This window comes from Excalfactoria chinensis, chromosome 4 (genome assembly GCF_039878825.1).
Source record: "Excalfactoria chinensis isolate bCotChi1 chromosome 4, bCotChi1.hap2, whole genome shotgun sequence".
Taxonomy (NCBI): domain Eukaryota; kingdom Metazoa; phylum Chordata; class Aves; order Galliformes; family Phasianidae; genus Excalfactoria; species Excalfactoria chinensis.
The window spans coordinates 21,828,923-21,856,498 of NC_092828.1; the positions used below are offsets into that span (position 1 = coordinate 21,828,923).

Here is a 27,576-nt window from a genome sequence, read left to right on the forward strand (position 1 = left end):
AACTCAAGTCCTTGAGGACGTTTTTATTCAGTACTTACTTGGACTTGTTAAAAAACGACAACAACAAAACAAAACAAAAGCTGTATAGCACCACTGACAAGAACCACTGCAACTTGGAAGAACAAAGTAGTGTAACTTAAAAACAGTCACAGTATCCCAAAGAACCAACCCTTCAAATTATAGTGTTGGTTTGCACAGTGTTTTTTTTCCCAGATCTTTGTCAGAACAGCATTTCTGATACTGGTCAGCAGGAAGGCCTGCTTCATCCACACAGCGTAGGTGCAATCCCAAGGAGCTTTGCAGAATATTTGTGATCATGGGATCTGTATTGTTAAATCTCCCCATTTGCTTGTATGCTGTGTGCCTGTTGTCCTGGCATGTGGCTGAAGGAAAAAGTAATTCAGACTCTATTCATGCAGGTTTTGACAGACAGGAGACATTTGTAGCTTTTATGAGCCATTTGTAAATTATATAAGAAAGGAAGAAATGATGTTGGACTCACAGTGAAAGTGTCTTCTGATGGAAGCTATGAGTTCTGGCCTCTTTGGTTCTCTTCTGTAGATGGACTTGCCTGGCAGAGAAATCTGTGTAGGCCATCTGGTTGGCCTTTTCTACATGTTCAGGAAGTGAAGTGGATCTTGTCAGTGGCTGTTACGTGTTGGTCAGAGCAGGAAGCAATGCTTTGAGATGACTCCTTCAGATTGCTCCCTTGGGGAGGCAGATTTACGCGGTAACATTATTGGAGCTGCTGTTTGGTTGAACCCATCTGGCTGCTTATCCATGGCAGTGAAGGCCCAGCAGCATGAGGGGATAACTAAAACGGAAGGTGTACATAGCTTGATACCTGGGGTAGGTTAAAGCCTTTTCCAGGGTGCCTTTTTTATTGCACTGTTAATAGCTATAAAGTCAGTTTAGCTATGTTTGCTTACTCCAGGTGAAGGCAGGGAAAAAGAAAAGCACAAAGTTAGCTTTTCATTGGAATGTCAGTATACCTGGCAGAGAGCATTTTCATTCTCCTGCACCAGGTGACACAGGGCTAGTCCTCATGCCCTCTGCTAGGAGCACTTATCAGCACTTTGAGTCTTCTGTTTTCTTCTACTCTGTGTGGATGAAATATGCTTTGTTGGGGGGAGTGGTACAAGAAGGGGTCTATACAATCAGTTAGACCTGGTAGGCACAAAGTGACAAAAACTTAAGACTATAGGTTTTTCCTTAGAATGAGTTTCAAATGCACTTAAACTGGGATAAATCCACTGAAGGTTGTGTTAATAATGCATCTCCCAACCTACCTCACTAGTCTGCAAAACAGAAGTGAAAGTTAAATGTTCTTTAGTAGACTTCAGTTTTTAAAACAGCAAAATTTGCAATTTCTTTGGGTTCTGTATCTTAAGAGCACTCCAGTTCAGTCCTGAGCAATGCAACCCTTAAGTTAGCCACAGAGGAACCCAAAGAAGTGTACCCCCTCAGCATTCTTTTTAAGGGATGAAGCATGGTAATATGCTAACCATACTTTTTGTGCTTGAAGGCAATAGGGTGTGTATTCTGTCTTGTGTTTCTGAATATATGCCCACTAACAGGATGGGATCTGTGCATGTCCTTTTCCATCCACTGTCTAGACCTTTCCATGTCCCCCAAAGAGTGAGTCATTCACATCTTTGCTTGCCTGAATATGCCAGCTAAATATGTATATACACAGCTTTCAGTGTGTATTCACTTAAGTTACTGTGTCCACAGTTGCCTACAACTCTTCTTCATTGGGTGCTTCTCCTGCTAGTTGGCTCACCTACAGCTGCAGATGATCATTTGGAAACTGCTGTGAAGTCACCTCCTGTGGAACTGCATGGCTCCCCCCCCCCCCTTTTTGCTTTTAATGGCCTAGCTGAGGTCATGTCTCACTAATAATAGGTAGTGGGGAGGAGTAGAAAGTACATTATCTTCATGTGAAGATCTTTAAATAATATGAATGATGGTATAGTATCAAACCATGACCTTTTTTCCTTTAACTCTCGAAAGGTCAGAGGCAAAAATAGCATGTGTATAAAGAAACTGTTTTGTCCCGAACACAATTGTTTGTTGTACAGTCAGCTTTCCCTTTGTTAGGTTAACCATATGAACAAGTCGGTGCTGATAGCATTGAGTTTCTTTGGGGCAGGGAGAGGACAGGAGGCAACATGCTGTGTGCGCTGCATGTGCTTCTTTGGGCAGGCTCTCCTGGTTCCTGTTGCAGTAGCATTTAGCCAGCCACGCTACCCCTGATGTACTTCTCAAGCCTCTCTTGTTTTACAGTAAAATGGAAGCTTCTGTCTGCAATATAATTGAAGGGGTCAGTGAGAACTCAGTAGGAAACATCTTCAAAAACTTTAATACTCTGAACTCACCTCTGAGTAGGATAATTTTAACAAAAGCTACTGTCAGAGTTTTATTGTTAGAAATGCTTCACAGTGAGAGACAAAGTTGCTGTTGGCTAACAAAAAACAAGAGAACATTGAGGAGTACAGTGTCTGAAATACTGCGTGGAAGTCAGATGGGTGCTAACTGATCCTTCTCAGGGATTGCTGCTATTGGGAGCTCCGTAACAGTGCAGGTGTCTGATTCTGCTGCAGCACCCTCATGTGGCTCTAGCTCTCACAAAGCTGAAGAAGTATAAGGTTATAAATAACACTGTGCTTCTTATTATTCCCTCATTGTTTAGGAGCGTGAGCATGTTTGACATGAGAAGTGAGGAAGAAGCCATGGCTCAGCCTCACAGCAAAGCTCGCCATGAAAAGCTGCAGAATATACACAACCAGCTGAAAGAGGACGAGACCAGGTGGCAAGACGTGAGTGTACCACAGTGTCTGTGATACCGGCATTAGGGCCAGCAGGCTGGGCAAAAAAGCTAAATCAATGGTTGCTCTCTCAATCAGGACCCTTTCTCTTCATTTCCAGTGGTCCGTTGATAAAGGCATAGACGTTCATATTCAGTTGTATGTTACGGGACACACAGATGAACCGGGTCTTTTGCTTTTTAAGAAAATGTAATTAAAATCTGATTGCATAAAAACAAAAGCAGAACACTTCTCTAATTCTTCTAACTAGAAAAAGTGACAAAATATAAGATAAATATATAGATTGGACTTGATTGCAGTAAATTTGAAAACAGAAAGTGTCAATATTTTCCATCTTATTCAAGCAAACAAATTCCCCTTTAAGTTAGATACACCTTGCTTGCATTGCAAGTCCTTTCCAAACTCTCCTTATTCTAAGCGTTTTTAAGTTGGCGTGGCAGTTTTGCATTATCTTCAGTAAATGGAAAGGGTAGAAAAACACTGCTCACAATTTGCAGGCAAATTAGTATCAGGAGCTTCAGCATCAATCCTGTTCCTAAAGACTGATTTTAAATGAGGAATATTGGAGTTATTGGGTTTTTTTTTTAGATCTCTTCAACCAGCTAGTACAGTAATTTCCAATTATAAAGACAGCTGCTATGAAACAGGTTTTGATAGAAAATTCAAGGAAAAGCCCCCCAAAAAGAACAGTATTTACAACTAGTAAATAAGTTTTAGTAGAACAATGAAGGATTTCAGCTGAGTGGTCTGTATGTGTGGGAAGCCATAATTTCCCAGCAGAGATAAGAATGAGCCCAAAGGAATTCAAGAGGTTTGAGAACTCTTTGCTGTTGAATGGAAAATCCTCTGAGCTAAAGTGCACAACTTTTCCAGGCCCTCAGCATCTTATACACCGAACTGAAAGTTCTAAAGAGCTACTAAATATTCCCTTAGTGGAATGTCCTTGGCATTCCAAGGGTTTTGTAGAGACGACACTACATTCATGGTCTCATATTCTTCATATGCTCATGCTGTAAATTTGCCAGCAATTAACAGTTTCATAGCTTTTTTTTTAATTATTATTACCGTTGTTTTTCTAAAGAATCAGAGCTGGGAAATATAAACATCTTCTTTTTAATTGCAGAAAGAGGAGGGCTTATGTTATGAAATTTGCTAATGAAAAACTAATTTCCAAACAATAAGCAGTAGTGGGAGTAGCTGAATTAAGAAATGCCTTCAATGAGAATAATTAGTAACTGAGGAAGAGGAAAGGACCACGTTTCACGAAGGGGTTTATGGACTGATATATGTAGGTCATGTGAAGAAATACTTTAACGAGCACTCCCTTGAGTGTAATGTTAGTAATTTGTGGTTTCAAGCTAAATTAAAAGTGACAAGGTTTGTTCCTGGTTTTAATAAAATAAGTTACGTTTGCAGTACCTTCATCCGTTTACTAATAGAAATGCAATTAAAATATTTGGAAAACCATGTAATTAATGAAATAGCCTTTGAATTGAGTATGTGTACAGAATCTCTGTTTTTTATTAAAACCAGAATTTGTTAGAGTACATGAAATACAATCTGTATACTAATCTCCTGATGTTGCAAAGTTAATAACAAATGTGCCCCCATGGTTTCCTATAAGGTTATTTTTCTTTGCAAAAATTCTGTGGAGGTTAATTGTTACTGTAAAGTTTTGTTCCCTTTCTGCTTGATTGCTGAGGAATCTTACAGCTCAGAAACACTTCTTCACTTGTTTTATTGTGAAACAAATTCTGTCTCTGTATGTAGTGCTTGTGAATACATAACCCAAGCAGGATGCAGGACATAGGTGCATCCCATAGGAGGTATCTCCTTTGTATTTCTTTGTTTTAGAGTCAGGCTGATTTTGCAGGAAGGTTAAGGAACTAGAGTCACCGGATCCTTCTCACAGTTTTGGAGAGGTGGCTTCCAAAAAGATTAGTGCTTCAACAAGCATGTGTCTGTGTTGCTGCATACAAATGTTAGTCTTGTTTCTCTGTCTTATCACAAGCCTATACAGTTGTGAGGCACTTTAGTCCATAGTGTTGCTGAGATCTGGGCCCAAAATACTGGGGGGTGCTCGTAAGGAAGAGTTTGTTTGGATGTTGCACTGCATTCTTCTGTCTCTATAGTGCTGGTTCAAGTATGCTTGCATGTAGTTGGCTGATATCATGGGCAGAGTGTAATTTTCGGTGCTTCCAGACAGTGTATCAGTGCAGTTGTAGTTCGTGGTTGCCTCCTGCACACCTGAGCATTAAAATTCCTCACCAAAATTAACTTTTCTACTTCATCTTCCTGTGGAATCAGCTTTGGTCCCTGGAATTGTCCTGGGGGATAGTCAGTGCCCTGACTGGTCCCTTTATTTCCTCACATTTGGGTGTCATGCTTCTGTGATGCTACAAAGCCAGTTAAAAAAAGTAAAAGACAAAAAAATCCCACCGGTGAAGCTATGAAATTCTAACATTTTCATTTTATGGTGTGATCTCCATTTCTCTTTAAAGCAAACATCAGAGCCTGGTTCACAGACAGGTGCAAGCATTACAAAGCTTGGCTGTCTGGATTCATTGATTCCTTAAGGCTGGTTTTTAGCTATTTGCAATTCTGCATTCAGCTGCCTTCTTTCTCTCCCAGGACCTGGCTCGGTGGAAGAGTCGTCGAAGGAGTGCTTCCCAGGATTTAATTAAAAAAGAAGCTGAGAGAAAGAAAATGGAAAGATTATTGTCTGGAGAGGGAACAAATGAGCGCAGAAAAAGCATCAAAACCTACCGAGAAATTGTGGAAGAGAAGTATGTTTTCTTACTGAAGTGCAGAGGAGTGTCTGAAAATTCTGCGTGCTTTGCAGGGGATGTAGGTGGTTGTCAACAGCCATACCTGCAGGGCTGGAGCAGGGGAAGGGGAAGGGTAGTGGTGGAGCAGAGGAAGTAGAAATGATTTTGAGTGTGAATTTTAATGTGGTGATCTCTCTTGTGTCATTTCCCGTGCAGAGAGAGAAGAGAACGGGAGCTTCATGAGGCGTACAAGAATGCAAAGACCCAGGAGGAGGCTGAGAGCATTCTCCAGCAGTACATCGAAAGATTCACCATTAGTGAAGCTGTCCTTGAGCGTTTGCAGATGCCAAAAATCCTGGAAAGAAGCCATTCAGTGGAGCCAAATTCCCCACTGAAAGACCCGAATCCTCTGAGATACTTAAGGCAACAATCTCTGCCTGCTCCAAAATTCACTGCCACCATTGAAGCAACCATCGTTCCCACTGCTGAATTAGAGCCCAGTGGTTCGACAGGCCGCACATCTCCCAGCAAAAGTGTTGTCTCCAAGGCTGTGCCTATGCTGACACCCAAGCCTTACTCTCAACCCAAAAATACACAGGAAGTTTTAAAGAACTTTAAGGTAGGATACGTCGCATTCCTCTAAGTAAGTTAGGAAGCAAGGAGATCCTGACTAAATAATCACAACCTGTACGTTTAATGCAGTTTAATTAAAAATAATAATCATCATAGAATTATACTGATGTTAAAAATTCAGCTTCACACCTTGTCATTTCAACTTAATGGTCTTTTCTTGGTTACCAGCCTTCTTAGCTACTTGACCTGTTCAGACAAGAATATTTGCAGCGGTCATTTTTCATCAGGCTAAATTTCTTTGGGGAGCAGAATGAAAAAGGGGCATTTTGTGTGGAACAGGTTAGGAAAGAGTTTATTATGGTTATCATGCCTTTTTTGTTGTTGTTGTTTTAAACAAGAAAGGGAGGTGCAGAGAATGGGAGTAGGATGCTGAGAAGACGATGGAGAAAATAAAGACCTCGGATGCGTTAGAGCAGGTTAAGATAAGCTGTCTGAAGAAATCTGCTTCCAACAGTGCCTGTACAAAAACTGAAGCTTCCCCAAGTCTCATGCAGCCTCTGCAGTTGACAGTGTGAAACATACTGGCAAGAGTGTCCTAAGCCCACATAGGTCTGGTCCCTTATGTCTGCTGTGGCTATCAGCTACTTTGATTGTGACATGCAGGGGTCCTTGCAACCCTGATGATGTCCCAGAGGCATTGCTGCTGTGTATATTCATGTTGCTTACCCTTTTAAAAAGCTTCATTCAGGCGGTGAAGAAGCATGATGTCTGTAAGTGCTTGAAGTCTGTCCCAGCTCTTGTGAAACCACCTCCCACACAATGTTTTTTTCATTGAAACGTGAAACTGGCAATTCCTATTTCTCTTCAGCCTCACTTGGTCTTCTCTTACAGCATACATTTTAGTACCCAGTCACGTTTTTTGTGTTACTTTTATTTTACTTTTTTCTTTTTCCTGTGTTCCTTTCAATATTTTTCTCGCGGGACTTAGACAGATGTGTCATACTCATGTTAACCTATATGTAGTTCACATATACAGGGGAGAAACTAACACATGGATGCTTCTTCACCTCACCCCCCACTAAAAATCTGTCTTGATCTTGTTTGCTTGATGTCAGAGAATGTGACTTAGTAAGAATGACTCCCTAGACTATGTGGCTATTGCGTTATTTTGCCCTCAAACACTAGTCTGTCAGTGCTTCTTGGCTCCAGTGACAATGTATTGACTTGCTCCAGATCAGAAGGAGAGGAGTATGTTTGTTTAACTCTGTAGTGAGGGCATCTGTCCTGATCATTCAAACATTTGGTTTTCCTCTCTAATATAAATAGAGAAATGTCTTAGTCTAAACAGAGACATTAAAATGGATGGTGTGTCCTGCCAGTGTTTTTCTGGCTTTTATATTTCTGAGGTTTTTCATGACCTGTCTCTCTAGTGGATAATCCAGCACGCAGTCCCAGAAGACTTGGGGCTCAGTGTCTGCCCACACTTGCATTTGGAAATAAACCCTCAAACTCATGCGGAGGGGAGTGATGGCAGTGAGGAAAGGGAGAGAACTTTTCACTTGAAAAGAAGTCAGAACTGGTAAAATGCTTGCAGGGCTGTTTCTCCCCAGTGCGGGAGTGAGTGGTGTGAGGTGCTGACTACCTTCACCTCCCTGCATTTCTGAGGATGCCCATAGCCTTGAAAATGGCCTCTGGGTTAATCACCTTGAGGGGAAGAACAGATCTCTGGATACATGCATACAAGAAGTCAGCAGAAGTAGTTTACCCTTAGCACAGCACTGATTGCATATAGTGAATTTACTCAAGTAAAGTACTGAAGTTAAATGAATAGGGAGCTAAGGAGTGGGACAGAGAGGATAAGCTGAGAACTTTTCTTAAACTGCTTTTCAGTTTGATAAGGTGATTTTGACACTTGTTGTGTCAGCTTTCAGTAACAGTCAAATAAGTGGGAAGTTCCCAAAGGAAGACATACCTTTGAAATTTGAAACGACTCACCACCATGTGGATCCTAGATAGCTTCCTAAAGAAATCACTGATCTGTGCCATTACTCCCCCAAAGTCCAGTCAGTAGCAGGGAAGAGTTTGTCTACATTTACTCTACCACCTTCATCTCTCTTATGGTGATCATCTTGCATGGAAGGATCTCTGTGCACAGAGTAGCAAAGTCCTTCTCCAGATCTACCTAATACTGAGTCCTGCTGGCGTGCCTGTAAGCATCTCTTGCTGCAGGTAAGCAGGAGCAATGGGATATGATACTGGTAGCTGGGGCTCTTCTGGTCCCTCTGTGGATTTCAGCTGGGATCTCTTATTGTAAGTGGCTGTGTATATCTGGACTTCCACAGACAGCCTGCCAAATTGAAGGAACTGTCAAAGTGTCACCGAAGCATCATTCAAGATGTAATTCTATCCTAAAAGAAAGCTGCATCAGTGCAAAGGAAGAAACCAAAGCTTATTCTGTGTTTTCTTCCTTGCCTAAGAGTTCCTCAGGGAGAATGTAGGGCCATCAAAGTGCTAGCTTAACCTTAAAAACAAAGAATTAAATTGATTCTACTCTCCACGGTGACTGCATAAAGTCATTTTTTGGGAAAAAAGCTATTTATTTTATGGCCTCACAGAAAAGGTGGAATGCCCAGTTTTATTTGTTGGTTTCTTGCTTCCCTGTTATGAACAACAGATAAAAAAACAGATGGACACTGCTGCTCCTTACCCTTCCAAATTCATATGGCTGAGGTACAGCCTAGTAGTGTTATGGTAAGGCTGTCAGTTTACAGAGCAGGTCAGTCTGGAGAGCATTCTTGCCTCTTGCATGACACAATGTGAAACCCTGGAGTTTTGGTCTAAGTACTACCTAAACCACTGTTCTTCTTTTAAAATCCAGGGTATGTGTGATGTGCATTAAGGTTACTTTTCTGTTACTGGGGGAAATGTGGGAAACTGGGATATCCAGGAAAACCCATAACCTCTGCTCTGTGTTTTATTTATGAACCCCATCTGTACTGGGGTTTTCTGCTGTCATGTGCTGTTGAAATACGTGCTTAGTTCTGTTCTGCACTGATGGTGTAGACTGTGTTAACGATGGTGATGTTGTATTGAATTCCTGATTTCCTAAACTTGTTTGAGTGCTAATTTCCTTGGTGTATTTATTTAACTGTATTCTGCAGGTAGATGGAAAAGTCAGCATGAATGGAGAGAATTTCAACGGAGTTGAAGAGAAGGATAAAGAGTGTACAACAGTAATATTTACTCAGTCGCCAAGCAGATCTCTGAAGTTTGACGGAGTAGCCAGAGGGGACAGGCCCCCCATAGAGTTGAAGAAGGACCCCACAAGTGTTGAGCTCAGTTTACAGAGACCTGCCACTCAGAGTGTGCACAGAGAGCCAACAGTAAGAGCAACACGAACAAACCAGCCTTACTTTCTCTGCCAATTTTCTGTCTCATGATGTATTTAATCACTAACTAATGAAACCCGAATGGTTATGTTTGTTTTATTTCGAGAGGGTGTGCCCAGACCAGGAAAAAAGAAGAAAAATCCTTTGTAAATTAAAGGTTTCTTCCTTTGGGATGTGGGTACAGAAATGGGAAGGGAAGGTTCAAAAACTTTTTGCAGCCAGCGTTTCTTTTTTTTGGATGGCATGCAACTGATAAGCATACTTCAAATGTGCTGGACCAGGGAGAAACTGACTCTGTGTCCCAGCCATTGTGCACGTTTATTCAGCTCTTCTCCTGATGTTAGCTGATTAGATCAGCAGCATAATTGGACTGTGTGAGCCATTATAATTAGTCTCGGTTTTCAATTTTCAAATGAGGATGTGAATGTGCAGGCAGTTCTGAACATTCTGCTTTCATTCTCCTCTCTGAAATATTCAGAAAGGGGAGAAGCTATTGAAATACACCAAGGACCAACGTGCTTCTTAACTGCTTCATCAGAGAAGCAAATTAATTTCACCTTTTCATTTTTCTCTCTTCTTCCCCAGAGAGAAATGCAGAAAAAGGAAAAAAATACAACCCAAACTGGAGCGTATCACAACAGGAATTTAGAGGCCAGAAAACTGTAATAAAAGTAGACGGTTAAAAACAAAACAAAAAATAAGGACTGGACTGTTAATAATGCGTGTTAAAGGATTGCAAGCAAGTGGCAGGAATGGGAATTTCAACATTCCTTTTTTGTGTAACTACAAAGAGAATCGGGGATGTGGTGAGAGTTGGAGTATGATAATGTTTGCTTTTATCTAGATTTCTTTCAAATATCGTCCAGGTGGATAACAGGGAGTGGGCAGGAAGTGATGGTTCATTCATGTCAAATATTGTACATCTTAACTTACTTCCCTGCTTCGTGACTCTCTTTGGCCATAGGCCACCCAGAACACACGGATGGTGTGATGTGCCCTGAGCACAGACTTGATCCTGTTGGGGGGAACTACTGTAGAGTCAAGAGTGAACAGTTTGCAGAAAGCAGGCGGGGGTGGCAGAGCTGAGACTACTTGTTTCAGAATAAATTGGGTCTAGCAGAGAAGCCAGGTAGACATTGCGTCTGGTATGGGAGAGCTAATAATGGGAATGGTCGGAGGATAGAGAAGGGCCTCAGCTTGCTCTAGATTAAAAGCGCAATGGTAATCAGAAAAGTAGATGAATAAAAGTATTGCTATCTCTTTTTTTTTTAACTATTTCCAGACCAGCATAGCTGTGGCATAGTTAAGAGGAAATGCAGCAGTAGCAGCCATTCTTAGGGCTTGGGCATGTTTGTGTCTGGGTGGTGTTCTCTCATCCTTTCTGCTCTGCAGCTTTAAGGATAATGTGTCGGCTGAATGCCTAGTTTGCAGCTTCCGATGTCTTAATCCTTCTGGTAATACTGGCAAACAGGCAGAACAATTTGTATTCCCAGATTCTTCATGGCTCTGCCACTTGCAGAATAACCTCCTGGTTTCTAAAATTGAGTGCACTTAATGATAAAGTCATCTGGAGAGGACGAGCACACACACAAATAGTTCAACTTCTCTGTTCTAAGGAGGGATTTTATATCATGAGTTTCATGATATGGTCAGAAAGATGACTGAGTAGTGCAAATTGTAGTAATTACTCCAGGCTCATCAGCCTCAAACAAAGGTGAGCACATCAAGGGCAGAGCAAGGTGAAGAGGCTGCTGTGAGGAAATTTACTGTGGGGAAAAACAAATGGAATGTCCTAGGCATTATAAGGGCAGAGAGAGGGGGACTTGCCTTATGGCTGGGAGGGAATTTGCTGGTCTAAAATGATATTTACTGTTTTGATACCTTCTAGCTACTTGTTTCTCTTTACCCACATGCTTAGTTTTAATTTTCCAGGCAGTAATTTATCTATTGATTATGCAGGGGTGGTATAGTTCATGGATACAAAGGGCTTAGGTACCAAGTTACAGAGTTGGGGTATGGTACTTACACTTGGCTTCATCACCATGTGTTGGTGCACAGGCCAGCACTGCCAGGCAACTCGATATAGAGGGTATCAGTCTGGGGCCTGACCTGCTGGAATGGGGCTGCTACTGTGGAGTCACTTCATTCAGTCACCTCCCTGTTTTCCTTGATTTCTGAGTAATTTTGTACAGTGATGTCAGCCTGTATCTGCAGAGTTCAGAGCATTACATGCATCTCTGAGGATACAATTCCTCTTAAGAAGGCTGAGAATCCAAGTGTGGAAAGAAAATAACCATCTGGGCTTTCCCCACTCCTCATAAAACAGCTTGGAAGCAGGAAAACCTATGAAGCTGCCAGCGCATCAATACCAGCTGGGGAAGCCAGGGCAAGGTTGAAGTTAAGAGTCTTCTAGCTAATGGTGGTGTTGCTACTGTCATATGAAACAGCAGCTCAGTTGGCCACTCTGTGTGAGAAAGTAACTAGCGTGGCATTTTCCAAAAGGAAAGTTTTTCTCTGTAGGGATCTCATCAAACATATACTTAGTTTGACCCCCTCACATAATTTTAGTCTGATGCTTAACCCTGCTGAATTTTGAGGAGAGGAGAAGACGTGAGCAGGAGTAGGAAGCAGCCAAGATGAAGAAGCAGAGCTAGCTGAAATGAAGGAAGCAACTAATGTATTTTCCACTGAGAAAAATTTTTACAAATAGATGTAATGTTTTCAATGCATGTTTTCAAAGCTGTTTCTAAACTTGCTTTCACTGTGGTCATTTCTAAGCTTTTCTTGATTGTTGTAGAGACTTGTTAGCTATATCCTTCCCAAGTAAGACTCAGGCTGTCTGTCTTCTAAGAGATGCTGTTTCTAGGGTAGGGTGCTTCTTCTTCCCTGTAGTTTCTCTGGATTTGTTTTCTTACTGTATTTTATTTGCTCAGTTTCCTCCCTGTTTCTCTGTTGTGAGAACATATATCCTCTTTCATACACGTGTTACCTTTGTCCCTTCTGTCCTCCTCCTCTGATCCTCTTCCTGCTCCTTGCATGCCCCTTCCTCCTCCATCCCTCTGCCGGCTGCTCCCCTGCTGTTTCAGTTCACTTGTCACAGTGGCTGTTCCTGTCTTCTCTCTGCCTGGCAGCCTTCCCTTTGAAGCTCCGTAGCTCTGCTCTAAATCTGTCCGGCTGGCCTCAGGCATTGTCTGCAATACGGGAAGATGCTGCACAGCTGTACTTCAACAGCTCTCTTGGCCTGAATTTTGGAAAAAAAAGTTCAGTTGAGTTGTACCACTTGAAACGACAGTATGATTTAAGGGTCTGGGGAGCTAGAAAGACATAGGAGTCATTTTGTATGGGTAATACCCCAGTGGAGGTTGTGCTTCTGTCTAAGAAGCATCCTCACGTGTATGCGAACCTTGTAATGACTGATGTTCAGAGACTGAGTGGGAAATAGAGGCAACTTCTGTCTGAATTCGCTATGAAATGGGATGCAAAAAGCTGCAGCAGGTAGGATGAATGGTAAAGAAGAATGTTTTCAAGAAACTGTGCTCGTGTCTGCATTATGTGTGTAGAGTTCTTAGATTCTTTTGAATTTTACAGCAGACTTGCCTTGATTCAAAGTAGCTGGTCATATTTTGTCTCTGATTGACGGGTGACTTTGCACAGAAGGTTACATTTGGCCCATCAGCAGAATGGAAATATCCAACTAGTATTTGTGGAGCAATGTGCAGCTGGGAGAGGTGGCAGGAAAAGCACAGCTCCCTTTTACAGTTACAAAAGCCGGCGCAAGGGCCCCAAAATTGATATGTTTAGAATGCTCTGATCAGGCATTGGCAGTGCCAGCAACAACGTGAAAATCATCTCCAGAGCCTGCTCCTATCTGTCAGCCATTAGGTTCTGCTTTCTTTCTGATATACACAGCAGTTACACACATTACAAATACTGAGAAATTGTATTCTCTTTGAATTAGAAGTTGGCAGAATAAATGTTTTGTTTTAAAACAATATGCGTGCAGATCTTAGTATAGAGGGATTAATTTGTCAGAGTTGCATCACTTTACTTTAACCAAACTTCGAATAACAATTTAGAAATTACTGGCTTGCTATAGTTCTAATTATAGCTTTGCTCTGATCAACCGAAAAGAAAATAAATGTAGACAGCAACTTTAAAACGATCAGGGTGGGGTGGGGGGAGATCGAGGCTTTCTTTTAATTTGTAGTTAGCCGGCTTAAACATGTCCAGTTCTACTCACTGCTTACTTGGCACAAAAAGAAACTTTTTTCTATATCCAAGTAACACTCTCCTTCATCTTCAAAAATCCACTGGTTGAACTGAGATTAAAGTATAAGCTTTCTTGTGGTTGGGGATTGTTGGCCAAACTACAAGAGAACAGGACTGAAACCCTGATTTGTACAGATCTGGTAAGACAAGTCTTTGTTCTTTGATTCATTACAAGAAACACTTGCAGAGTAAGTAGATATGTTCCAGATTGACAGCTTTTCCTTGAACCACATACAGGAAGATGCATGGAGGGCTGGGTTACCTGGATAGTTAGGGCAAGATATAGAAGCTGTGAAACTTTGAAGTAGGTAGAACTCTGCTTGGGATGTGGTTATGAATTTAATATCCATATCTCCCATCCTCCAGGCCCCCAATCAATTTTCAGTGTCTGTCAGTGATGGGAGATTATTTTATGTCCCAACTGAGCGATAATAACTAGCACAAATAACTCTAGTAGGAATACATAACACGATTTCTTTCAACACTTTGAAAGCTTCTCTGTCGATTACTGATCCACTCTGTCTTTGGCTGTAAGAGCTGATCTGATTATAGCATTATAAAGTAAAAGTGGTAGATGATTTAATGTGTCAGAGCAGTGTTCTGGCTGTAGTACCGCATGGGCATGGCACACATGGCTGTGGCAGCCCAAGGTCATGCTGGTGTTACCATTCAGAAGACAAAATGCTGGCTTTGATTAGAAAGCCATAGTATGGCATTTTAAAATCTTACAGCAAAACGTGGAAAATAATGCTGCGTATACAATTTCCGTTGCAGAAGTTTATAAGATGTGTTAGGTAATTTGTACGTGTGGCTATTGATACTGCAACCAATACATTCCTGAGTGGTTTTACAGAACTCAAACCACAGTTCTAACCTGATTCTTCCATATTTCTCTGCATTCTTGCTGTTTCTCATCATGTTATCATAGAAAACACAGTATTAATTTATGTGATTTTGTGTACAACTAGTGTTAACTCACCTACATTTTGGTTTAATTTACAGTAAGGTTTAATAAAGTTCTACTGTAACGTCATTTGGAGTTTGAATTCTTGTAGAAGTTGTGAAGTTCAGTATTTTGGGAGCTCCTAGTTAGTATACTTATAGGGTTTGATGAGGTTCTGATGCAGCAATAGGCATTGTGGCTGTTTCTATCTTGTACGGTCATAATTAAAGAAATGCCTGTATTTATGTCCCTGTTCATGGGATAGAAATCCTTTTTGCCACTAGCTGAACTGATTTATTGTCACACCAAGCAGGTGTTTGGTAACACGGCATAGGAGCTTCCCACTGAGGTACATGCAGCAGAGGCAGTGATGCCTCTTCCCACACAAATACGTGTGGTGCAAACAGGCAGTGTAGATCCTTCGTCCTCAAGCATGAGATCCGTGAGATTACAGTGGCTATGTCAAAACACAGACTTTGCAGGTGCTATTAAAATGTTTCATGTTTTTTCCATATTCAGTGATAACATCATACTTTGACTACAAAACATTTGTGAAATGCAAATGATAATCTGTGGTAGGACGTTTTTAGAAGTATCGTATACCTGTGGGTAATAGCAAATATGACATCACTTGGAATTATAAATAGAATTAGTTATACTGGGAATGAGCATTCCCCAGTGATGTTCACTTATTATATTTTGCTTTTGGTAAATTACTTACTAATCGATTTTATATTTTTAGCTTCGTGTTGCTAACATTTCATTGCACAGCAGAGGGAGGAGGAAGAGTCGAGTCTCGTGAGCAGGAGCTTCTGCTCCTGTATTTCTATTAATAACATCTACATCTATACCCGGCTCAACCTCCATACCGGATATTAAGATTGTAGGTGGAATTATTTGTAACTTCACTTATGCAGGACAGCGGCAGCACGTAGCAGCGTGCGTAGGTTCTCAAGGGAAGCCTAGAAGTGGAGGAGATAAGATTACATCAGCTCCGTGCATTTGCTCAGCCTCTTAATTTTGCAGTTTGAGCAGTTGCGTTTTGAGAAGGGAGGATGAGTTCCATTGCTTTAACAAAAATAATAGTAATCCAAAGATTAATGATTGAAACATGCAGCTGTTGGAAGATCTATGCTTTAAGGCAGTGGATAAAGTTGTTGGGTGGGTGCCTTTTGAATTTCCATTTAAAATGTGCTTTGTTGAGGGCAAACACTGAGTTTTCAACGACAGCCATTTGTTTAGTTTTAACAGGTTGTAGAACCACGGAGTCACTCAGGTTGTAGGTTTCTAATGGAGTCCTCTGCTTAAAGCAGAGAGAGGTGTGGGAGCAGACCAAGTTACTAATCACTCAAGTGTTAAAAGCCTCCAAGGATGGAAATGGCAATTTGTAACACTGCCTTGATTGTCCTAGAGCAGAAATGAATACTTATTTCTGCTTTGGGCAAGATTGGAGGGAACAGGTGGGCTGGGGAAGGCCCAGCTGTGTTATGCAGAAGAAGAGAGCAACAGAATGGCGCAGGGCAAACCTGCTGTGTTTGCGTGGGTTTACCACCTCTGCCTTGCCTGGAGTGTAAGCCTTGGGCGTACAGGAAAGCAGCAGGCAGTGCTTGGGGCAGCCATCCCAGCAGGCACCAGTGGGGATGTGCTACCACTTGGGATGCTCAGCACTACTATTGGCACCTGTCCTGCTACAAGGTGAGAGTTTGGTCCCTGGATGCTCCTCCTGTTCCCGGCTGCTGACTGCCCATGGGCTTGCTCTGCTCACGTCCTTACCCACAGCCCTGCACTGAGACTTGTTCACAGAGTGTTTTCCCAGACCATTCACTGCCCCTTGCACACTTCCCCACGAGAGGAGAAGGGAAATACGGATTTGCTCCTGCTGCTGACAGCAAAGCTCTCTGCAGCCGGAGTGTATCCACAGGCACTGGCATACTGACCAGATGTCCCTGGTGACACAGCTGGGACAGCCCATGGAGTGTGACTGTGGGTGGCTGAGAGGCTGTGGACTCACAGGTGTCTGCGGGGATGCAGAACAGATCCATGCAGGAGGGAGAGGTGTGAATCTTGCCCCCAGAAAGGAGGAAATTTCATCATTCCACTCTTGCAGCTGTTAAAAAGATGAGAGATGGGGACAGGAAAGGACATCTACAATAGGCCGGGTCTGATATGGTTTCTTTTCATTTTGAAAAGTAATCTGGCTTTTTTTCTTTCCCTTTGAATGCGCCATTTTCCCTCTGTGTTAGAGGGTGCCGAGCAGCCGCTAATCGATTTGCTGCAGTGTTTCTTCATTTGCCTACTGGGAAATGGGATGTGAAGTGGAAGCTGCTAAATCAATCAGCTGGAATGCTGCTGGTGTGTTGCTGGTGCGGTTAGCTGTGCAGCAGGCTGGGCTGGGGCAGGAAGCTGCCTTTTCACAGCAATTTGGATTATGGGCTTGATATGGTCTCACCGTATTTTTCATCCCTCTTTCAATAACTTTTCAAGTATTTCATTACCTTCAATGCCAACTCTGGCTTTTCCCTTCAGATAACAGATTGTTTAGACAACCGTGAAATAAAGGAAGTATTTAATTCCGTTGATACTTTTAAAGCCCTTCTATGTGCTGTTTTTTTCACAGATGCATAGGTTTGGGTGTTATTCTGGAAGAGAAAACTGGGGGGTGAAATGTGTGCTTATCTCCAGCTAATGCAATTCAAGATATCCTACAGTTCTAAAAGCTGTTATGAGCTGTTCCAAAGCAACTGCACAATGGCTGCTGCTGAACTTCCAAAAGAGGAGATTAAGGCCCAGTGACTCAGTGCCAGAGCAGCAGTGCTGCTCACGGGCTCGCTCTGCATGCTGCTTCCTGCCGAGCTCTAAAACAGCCCTGTCAGGTTACAGAGCAGCAGCAAGCACCTGCCCTTCTGTCACCCATCTTTCCATTTCCATTGTACTGACTGTCTCACTCCTCTACAGGCCTTGCCCGGGGCAGTGGATTCGGCCACCAGCCAGCAAGCTGAGGGCAGCCCTGGAGAAGTGGGACACGGGAGCCCAGCAGACCTGTTCCCAGGTGGGTAGATGGCTGCTGCCCCAGGCCTGCCCCTCCTAGGGCATGATTCCTCATCCAGGAAAATGCTTGACTCCTCCCTCATCTAGGGAGGCAAATTTGCTTGTAAAATGTGAGGCTGCATGAGGGTGTTTCTGAAGCATTACTCAAAATAGGAGTTTTGTCATACAAAATCCATGGACTTTTTTTGTTCATCTTTTAAAGTGGGTCTGTCAAAGTTCAGCTTGATGTAGGTAAGCAAAAGTTGCTATTTGAAATAAGTGTTTAAAGGAAATCTCTTTCTGTAATTGGCACGTAAATACAGCGATCCTGTTTTCTGAGGATAAATGCGAGCTAACCAATTGGGCTTGGCTCTCAAGCATCAATTGGTACCATTGCCTCAAGATCGGAAGCACATCCAGCCTTTTCCTGACGGCTGTGAAGTGCACTGGCTGTTAGCAACATCAGCTGGCTTAATTACTTGGTCTGATAAATGAAAACAGGTCAGTCTTTCAGGTAAGAAAATCATTGCATAGCAGCACAGAGCTTAACAATCTGGAATTCCACCTGGCAAGTCAGACAGAAGCTGCAGTCTGGCAGTGAACCGGCCAGTTCTCTTCTCAGCAGTCGGTGGTGAGGAGCTGGGAACATCTGTCTACAAATCACAAGGCTGCATTGTGTTGGGCTTCACACCTGTGAGAAACAGTAAATGTTGAGCACTGATAGCAAAAGAAACTGCTACAGAAAACTGAGAGAATGCAAAAGCTAAAATAGTGAACGGGTGGATTTTCATTGCATCTGCTTTGCAGGGATAGATGTTGTCCAAACTGCGTGATCTTGTAGAGTAGGCAACCTGCTTATCTGGGTAGCACCTTAGAGAAGGCTTCATCACACAGCTTTGGAATGTGCAATACAGAGATCTATACCTCAGCAGGCGTGTTGTAGGCTACAGCTTATTTCAGACAGAGAAATATCTGATATAATAGGCTGGTCCTTCCCTCCATGAAGGCCTTTGCTGACCAAGATTGATGTCCCATGGTGGTGACCAAGCGAAGTGTCAGCATCTACTTTCTGTCAGGTGTATTTCATCCTTAAAGTTTTGTGTTCCCTGAGAGATTCACTTTATATGTGTTATGGAAAAGAGATTTAAAGTATATGTATATACATAACCAGTTTATGGGCTCAAAATATACTCAGTAAGTAACTGGACTGTAAGAAATAAGTCAATATTTTATTTGAAAAAATACCATACCCTAATGGTGTTCTTCCATATATGTGGACTAGGTTCAGAACAAAAGCAATTCAAGTCAACTGTAGTTCGTGCCAGCCCTGTTGTGAAGAGCTTAGAATTTTCTCCTAGTCCTGTCCCTCCTGAGGAAACTGCTCCAAGTGAGAAAGATGTGAAGAAACCTGAAATGGAGAAGCAGAAGGAGGCAGCGCTCCCTGCTATGCAGGAGGTATGTATGGCAAGAAAGCGAGTGGAAAAAGGAAGCAAAGAAAGTCCTCACAATGAAGTGTATATTCAGTGTATATCCAGTGATCATCAAGAGTCCCTCCTCCTGGAGGAACCTGGAAACTGGTTGGAGCAGAAAAGGGTACTTAACCTGCAAAGCCCAGTCCCTGCATGTGTAGGGAGAGCAAGGCATTCAGAAGGTGTAAGCAGTAGAACTTGCCTGCATAGTCTTCTTAAAGTGTTGAGTAAGCACTGACGGTAAAGAATGGCTGTGACCATACTGATACAGTAGTTGTTGGTCCTAGGTTAGAATGAATTTTGGTGTACAGAACAGTGTGAATACTGAACTAATGGCTATTTCCAGAATTTAATACTGCAAGTCCACATTGTAATTCTGGAGACAGAGACTTATTAATCTTTAATGATATTGTTTCAGAAAATAAATCGAAAGGGTTTTAAGTTGAACTTTGATTGTACCTGCTGATCTTTTAATGCAGTTATCTGTTCCCAAATGTCTGAACAGGTAATGAAACTGAAAGCCCTAGAACAAGAAGGGAGTGTAGTATTGCCGTTTTTGAAGAAACTGCCTGAGACCAGCCAGGTCACTCTGCATAATTCTGATCTGCAAGGTGAGCAAAAAGAAAGGTTGGAAGCTGCAAAGAGCTCACCTGAACATAAGTAGACGCGTGTTCAGGGGAAAGTGCCTAATTATTGAACTGAAGGTTTCTGGACTTAAAATGTTTTACTTCTAGTTACATCTGAGTGACAGAAGTTCTCTGACTTCCATGATGCAAAGGACTCTTCTTGCTGTTCCCTTTAAATACAACAGCAGGATTGTGACACTGAGGAGAGGGGACAGGATGGGCACTAACTTGGCAATCTTAGCAATTGTTAGGGTGCAGTGTTATGGCCATGACTATTACATTTTAGTAGTACTGCAGCTCACAACGAAAATGGCCTAGTGACTGGTTTTATCTCACCATAAAAATTCCTGGAGATTAATTCTGCACTCAGCTGTAGCTCCTGTTTATAGGTAAACAGTGCTTGTATCTGGCCACATCTCTCAGTTTGACCTGTGCGTATCACAAGTTCTTGCAAAGCATAATTTTTTCTTTTGCCTTCGTGACAAAGTTTTGCTTGAGATCAGTAATGTTTAGTAGTTCTGTTTCACCTTGATTTTAGAGATGCATATGTGTGGGGATCGTGAAGGAGAGATGGAGTAATTATCTGAAGTTGTCTTTTTGTGTATGTATAGGTAATGTAATGATTATCAGGGTATTTTTGGGATTGGAATAACTGAAGGTAATACTGTTCTACTTGAGTTACAAATCAGTTCAAATACTGGGTAGCAGATTGTGGGTCTCCCTGGCATGTTCTGAGTGATGCTGAAACACTCGGCTGCTCTCTAGTGTTCACAGCATGTATACTACAAATAAGATTCCATAATCCTTTAAAATATGCATCTCCAGTAGAAACGAATGCAAAAGTGAATTAGCCCTATTGCTAGAGCTCTCATATTGTGGGTTGGAACTAGATAATCTTTAAGGTCCATTCCAACCCAAGCCTTTCTATGACTGTATGATATAGTGTTAGGGACCAAAAGTAGCATTTAAATCTGTGTTGTCGATGGGATCTATAAGCCCCACAAGAACTAGCAGTGTTGGGCCACTTTTTACAAAGCGATTGCAGTAAGAGCCCTGCTGGTGGGTCTGATGGCCCATCCTCACCTGTTGACCGCTCTGTTCCTTGTTCTGACCCTGTGCCATTCCCGCAGAGCCGCCCTGCGGGGTCATGGTTCCGCTCAGGGTGCGGAACGACTGGCGGCGCTCCCGGTTTTTCTCACAGTCAGGTAAACATGAAGGGCAGAGCAGCTTCACCCCTCCACTGCCTCCCGTGCAAGGCACCCTGAGCTGTGGGGTGGGCGAGAGCCGGCAGTCACGGGGACTCGTCCTACCTCTCGCCCTCGTAGAAAATGTCTATTCCTGTTGCACAGTTGACAAAGAGCTGTTGGGTTACGCATTGCTGTGGTGCTCTGACTTCAGCACCCAAATGGAATCACTTACCTGTAAATACTTTTTCCTCGATTTCTTCAAATCAACCTGATCAAAAGATGTTTCAATAGAAAATGGCAATGGTCCTCTTCGTAACTGTGGCTCTTGAATAGTATAGTTCCGTCCTTGTTGCTTTGCTGTGCTTTTTCCTTTCTTGCACAGAGCCTGGAAGGGAAAAGTAGATCAAAGCAGGTAGCACTCAGTGTTCAGAACCCACTAATGCTGTGGCCAGAAGTAGATGGCAGTAGCTAGTTTTAGAGTAGAACCTGATGTTAGTTACAATCATGCTCTTCTGTATCCTGATCAGAAGTAGTTTTGCGGGTGTTGGGCATGATCTGTTCTTCTGGTTTGTTTGCTTGCAGTTCATCTTTGCCTTTGGTTGTGGGAGCAAGTAGGAAACTAACATGAAGCTTTTTTGTACAGATACAATGTAGCATTAATTGCAGACTGAGAACTTTGGGTTCTTTTGCGGTGTTTTAACTATTTCTTTTTTCCCTTTTTTCATAGTTGATTCTGGCAATAGTGACAAATCAAATGTGAGTACCTTTTTATTTTTGAAGTTGTTGTTTTGGTCTAGAGATATGTATTTAACAAAATCTAAGTTTTCATCCAAACTGTCTTCTAACATCCCCAAGTTAGAATGAAAGAGGAAAAATATGACTCAAACCAAGAATTAATCTGAGTCTGTAATTTAAGTCTTCTTTCCTGGATAAAAATGTAAAGCAAGTCCTTAGGCTGTTGCGCTGGCAGACATGAAGTGAGAGAATGTATTTTACCTTCACAAATTGCTTTGCATGTTGAACAGAAGGTTGCAGAGAAGAAAAATAGAAGTTTTTCTTGAATTTGGGTACCTGCAGGCATCTCTGTTCAGCACTGCTTAGAGCTTTCTTTCAGTTCTTTTTCTTTCCTTCCCCCCCCCCCTCAACTGAAGTTTCCCAAGCCTTTGTTTGCAAACCAAATGGTTATCCTCTCATTTAGATACCTGTGGGCAATCCCAAGTGTCTTTGAAGCTCAGAATATTGTCTGCTCAATAAGAGTACTGTTATCTAGTTTAGTTCAGAGATTACCATTCTAGCATTACTGTCAGAGGCAGTCTGGGTGAAGTGGTAGTCTTGTGAAGTGTTGAAGTCTAACAGCTTGCATTTCCTTCACACCAGCGTTTCAATTTCTGGTCCTGGGACCCAGAAGAAGAGCGGAAGCGGCAGGAGAGGTGGCAGCATGAGCAAGAACGCCTGCTTCAGGTAAGGAATGCATTCCCTTTCTTCTACTCTATGGCTCAGCTGTTTCCATCTGCATTGTCCCTTTACACAAAGGTTGAGCATTTCATGTCGTGTCTTCCACTCTTGAAGCATTGGTAAGATTGGCTGAACATTTCAGTATCAAAACGTAGATCACACCTTAATGAATCTGGCAACATCATGGCCAGCTGTATTTATCACCACTCTTTGTGGATAGTGTAGTGAGTTCTGTGGCAGGTAAATGAGCTGTGTACTTTGTGGCTTGGGCAGTTTTACTTCTCCCTTTCCCACCCCCAGGGAGTCTGGAAGGACTTAGTTCTGGGTTCCACTGCAGAGTTCAACCAAGTGTCAATCTGCCACTATATATAAATCACCTTCAATGTAAACTGTTAATTACTTTGAGCCTCTTTCATGAGAATTAATTTTGCTAACCTTGGCTCTTACACGATTCTTCTTTAAAATGGTTGATTTAATTAGCTTCTTGTGGATTTCTGCTTCATTTACATGCTCTTCTTGGAGAACATCAAAGAAAATTTGTACACAGAGGTAGTGGGTTTTTTGTGGTTTTTTTTTGTTCTGTTTTGGTTTGGTTTTGTTTTGTGACGGGGAGAAACCCACTCTCAACAACCACTGTTTTTGCCTGGGGTAGAGTATACTACAAAAATTCTGGTTGTGTGTCTTAGCTGGGAGAAGTGCAATGTACCTGAGAACTTGAGTTTCCCCATCAGTCAGAAGTATCTTTTTCTATACAGTGATTAGGTTTGATTGGTCCCAAACAAATCTTATCTTTTCTCTGTGCGACAGAAGAGCAAAAGATGTAAAAGCAGTAAAACAATCGTTTCATCTTGGAAAAAAATGCTTCATGTCTATCTGTATTGCTTCCTTTTCTTTAGTATATTTCTTTTCAGATAGCATGTTTGTTTCCTCTTGGAGTGCTGTCAAATTCTCATTATGGCTTTCCTGGCAAATCTGAATGCTCTCTCAAGAGTAATTGCCTTTCTTTTGGGTTAGACAGTTGCAATTTCTAATTTGAACAGATGTTGGGACTGGTGTAAAAGAGGTATGAAAGTTGTCATTCTTCCTCATATTCAAATCAGTTCTTTAAAGATCTCTTTTAAGATCTTCTTGAGCTAAATCTTCATGTAAAACTGTGTGAAAATTATCCTCAAGAAATGATCCCATCAAGGAGGAAAAAGAATTGCTTGGCAATTATGAGTTTACCTTCTTCAAAACTTTACACACAGTTTATTTATCTTTTAAGCCTGTGCACACATTCATCATTCACCAAGTTGTACTGGCATCTCTCTTACATTAGTGCCAATACCAGCATCTGCAAAACCTGTTTGTTTCTAAGCTACTTTGCTGAAATTATTAATGCAGAATGCATGCTTAAGTATTTTGGGATGTGTGGTGTGTGGTAGCTTTTTGCAACTCTTAAAACTCTATAACAAACAAAGAATTATTGACATTGTTTAAAGTAAATTTCATTTCTGGCAAAGTGTATAAAAATGTCTAAAAAGTCAAATTTCTTGTGGTTCCTTGTATTAACTGTAAGAGCTAGAAATTAGTGGGAAGAAGAAAGGAAATTTTTGAGACCCGTGGATGTATCTAATCTTCACATCTGTGTTTCATCCGGTTTCTTAGAGAGCCATTCATAACAGGCTTATTTTCACTATGGAGGTCCTACAGAATTTAATTCTAATACAGAATGCACTGAATTCACCTCGATTTGTCTCCACTTACAGGAGAAGTATCAGAAGGAGCAAGACAAACTGAAGGAGGAATGGGAAAAGGCACAGAGAGAAGTTGAAGAGGAGGAGCGTAGATACTATGAGGAGGTATAAAGCTGAAAGGAGAAGGTTATTTATTGACTTTTTTTTGTATTTAAATAATCTCAATTACAAACTTAAAAAAAATAATAATCCCATACTGAGTTAATGAACAAAAAGTCTCAAGATTGAATTCTCAGGAGAATTATTTCTCTTAAACACTACCATAGCTGCGGAGGAAAACTGTTGGAATATTTAGGTAATTATCCTCAGCATCTCTGCTTAGGTGGAGGTGCGTGATTGCTGTGCAAGTCTGGTGAGTCATAAGGGTTGTTTCTGGGCACACTCAGGCATGAGAGAGCCCTTTGTGCTTTGGTGTACACTTGATATCTGCACTTGGTGGAATTTCAGGTGAAGCTGTCTGCCTTGGGCGTCATCATTTAGATTTGTTGTTAACCAGCCTTGATTTTCAAAATCAAAATAAATAAATGAATTTAAAAATGCAGAAATTGTTCAAAACTTGCAGCTGTAGAGTAACAACAATATAGACAAAAATGTTTTTATTCTGTTATCTGTAAATCATTATTGCAGGAAATTGGAAAATATCGATGTTGTCTGTTTGTCTAATTGTGCATTACACAAATTGATGTCTTGACATCTGTGCTTGAGGGTCAAACTTGTAATCTTAACAGGAAGTAATTTTTTCAAGTTCTGGAATACGTTTCTTTATGTACCAAGTGTAATTTCATTTTTTAAAATGTAATTTCATTGACTGATGTGAGAAACAGGGGTGTCATTGTCATCCCAAGGGGGATATTCTATCTGGTTTTGGCCGTCCCTTTTCAAAGACAGTAAGATAAAAGGAAAAAGAGTGCAAAACATAGAAGTAAATTAAAAATTGAGTTATTACCATTATTCTTGGTAACACAAGCCCTTACCTAGCCATTTAAATACAAACATATTCAAAACTTAATGCTTCTACTTTTCAGCATAAAGGTGACGTTCTGCTTGTTTGGTGTTGGGTCTTTTTTGTTTGTCGTTTTTTTAAGTCTTGCTCTCTCCTGGTTCTCTTTTTTTCTTAGGAACGTAAGATAATCGAGGATACTGTAGTTCCATTCATTGTTTCTTCAAACTCCGCAGAACTCCTCTCCACTTCGTCCTCTACCACTGAAGGAAATAAAACAGCGGTGAGTTCCTTGTGGAGTCATAAGGCTATAATGTCAAAGCCATCTTGAGTGCAGAGTTTCTCTCTTTGCTGAAGGCAAACGAAGTCTGGGATCAATGAGAGTAAGAGTATTTTCTGGATCCCTTCCATAGCTGGTGATACCTCAGAGCACTGTAGCTTGTGTATTTTTACAACCAGAGAGCCAAATTCCCAAGCCAACTGTCGTAGTCCCATTTTTTGCTAAAGCAGAGGGTGAAGCTTTCTTTCTTTTGCAGCTGCTTCTCTTCTTCGACTGGTGCTGTGAAAAAAGTCACCTGTCCCAGTTTGTTATACCTACCTTCTTAAAGCCAACAAAATCTGAAGTTATTTCCCTGCATCCAAAATCATGATTGTAAGACAGTGCTTTAAGCACATCTAAGTTGAGATTGAATCTGTCTTTCTTGCTTTTCTTCCTTTTCTCGCTGATCATCCCTTCTAGAAAGCAGAAAAACAAATGGAGGGATGTTCACACTCTGATTCTCATATGGATTCTGCCATATAGAATGTTTAACTTCATGTATCTAGCATATAATTGTTTGCCAGAGAACAGAGAATGACACCTCAGATGATATCAGTAGAATAAAGGTGGGATTCCCAGACTTAATTTTCTCCTGCCTAAGGCACCCCCACCCAAGAAGTCATCTGTATTTTCCATTCAACTCCAGGACTGGGCATCTTGTTATGTATCATCTGCCTCTCTTTCACCCTTCCTGCCTCCTCTTATCACTCATCCCTGTGCACAGTTATGGCACTTTTCCCACACAGCTGTATATGGTGGTAACTTCCTGGGTGGAGTTACTTACGCCAGGTTCCAGGCAGTGCTTGCACTCAGAAGTGAAGCATCTCATGCTGCGGTTCACGCAAGCTCCCCCATTCAAGTATCATCCACTGCAGTACCATTTTGAAAGTAGCACTGGTGTTCCCATTTGAGAATGCCCAGAGCATGTGAGCAATGTTCTGCCCCAGGCTGCAGATTTCCCATGATTGTGGGCTGAGGTACATTGTAAAATCTTCCAAAGACCAGTAAGGACCATTTAGCTTCTCAGATTCATTCAGGCTTTTCTGCCAGATGGGAATTTTACTTGGTTGTCTTGAATGCTGTCTCATAGTTGGTCAGTACTTAACTTTTTGTTTCACATACCATTTAATCCAATCAGTTTATTATGTTAGCGTATTTGTTATTTACGGTGCAACACAATATACCTATGTGCAGCCTGTGCTTTTCTCATATGTGTGCTAATGCTGAGTTCAATGGAAGCTTCTTGTTCCCTCTCCTGCCATTTTCTAGAACACAAGTGATTCAAGTGGCTCTCCAGAAGAAGGCAAACCACAAGAAGTTATAAGGCAGAAAAAGCTGCTTTGGGAGCAGGACAGTATGCCATCTCTGAAAAACAAGGAAAATGAACACTGGCAAGAAAAGAGGAGGTATGGACCCCATGGAGCTTTCTGTTCTGTGGAGTTCTGGGATGTCCCATTTGCTCATGACTGATGATGGAGCCTCTGACCTCCTTGGCTTGGTGACAGGTGTAATGCGGCCTGGTTAGGCTTACACATGTATGGTCACACACAGTGCTAGTTGGGTGTATCAGAAACCTCACCTTCTCAGCCTACAGCTTTGCTGAGAGGCTGTCACATCATCCAAATCAGAATTAGATCTTACAGCTTAGACAGCACAGATATCTGTGCATGGCACTGCACTGTGCTTTGCATGTGAATTTCACAAGCATTTGGATGAATGGAGAAGCAGTAGATATTTTCACTCAGAACCTCTTTCTGAGGTTGCCTGGTTGTCTTGGAGGTGCCATATTCAGACTTGCCAGGTGGTGTTCAAAGTCCTGGTCTTCATCAAACTGGTATACACAGCTTTCTGATGATGCAGAATAGTATATAATGAACACTGAGAAAAGCTGGTTCTGTGTCAAATAAACCATTTTACACAAATCTGAAGTGTTTTCTAGTGCATGTAAGTGTCATTATATGGTGTAGAAAGGACAGATGGTATGTTTGGAGTCAGACTGGTTAACTCCTGACTGTTACCTGTTTGTCAGTGCTGACCCACGGACCAA

General features: G+C 41.7%; 1 protein-coding gene across 1 annotated transcript in view; it reads left to right on the plus strand.

Annotated features, from left to right (window-relative positions):
• Nucleotides 1-27,576, plus strand: part of LIMCH1 (LIM and calponin homology domains 1) — a 162,608-nt gene that overhangs the window by 123,933 nt on the left and 11,099 nt on the right. The window contains exons 17-29 of the mRNA XM_072336855.1: nucleotides 2,693-2,819; nucleotides 5,460-5,614; nucleotides 5,813-6,215; nucleotides 9,331-9,552; nucleotides 17,726-17,819; nucleotides 19,080-19,252; nucleotides 19,772-19,877; nucleotides 21,023-21,097; nucleotides 21,807-21,835; nucleotides 22,457-22,540; nucleotides 24,283-24,375; nucleotides 25,389-25,493; nucleotides 26,799-26,935. Coding sequence (XP_072192956.1) covers nucleotides 2,693-2,819; nucleotides 5,460-5,614; nucleotides 5,813-6,215; nucleotides 9,331-9,552; nucleotides 17,726-17,819; nucleotides 19,080-19,252; nucleotides 19,772-19,877; nucleotides 21,023-21,097; nucleotides 21,807-21,835; nucleotides 22,457-22,540; nucleotides 24,283-24,375; nucleotides 25,389-25,493; nucleotides 26,799-26,935 — 1,803 coding nt within the window. The remainder of the gene's footprint in view (nucleotides 1-2,692; nucleotides 2,820-5,459; nucleotides 5,615-5,812; nucleotides 6,216-9,330; nucleotides 9,553-17,725; nucleotides 17,820-19,079; nucleotides 19,253-19,771; nucleotides 19,878-21,022; nucleotides 21,098-21,806; nucleotides 21,836-22,456; nucleotides 22,541-24,282; nucleotides 24,376-25,388; nucleotides 25,494-26,798; nucleotides 26,936-27,576) is intronic.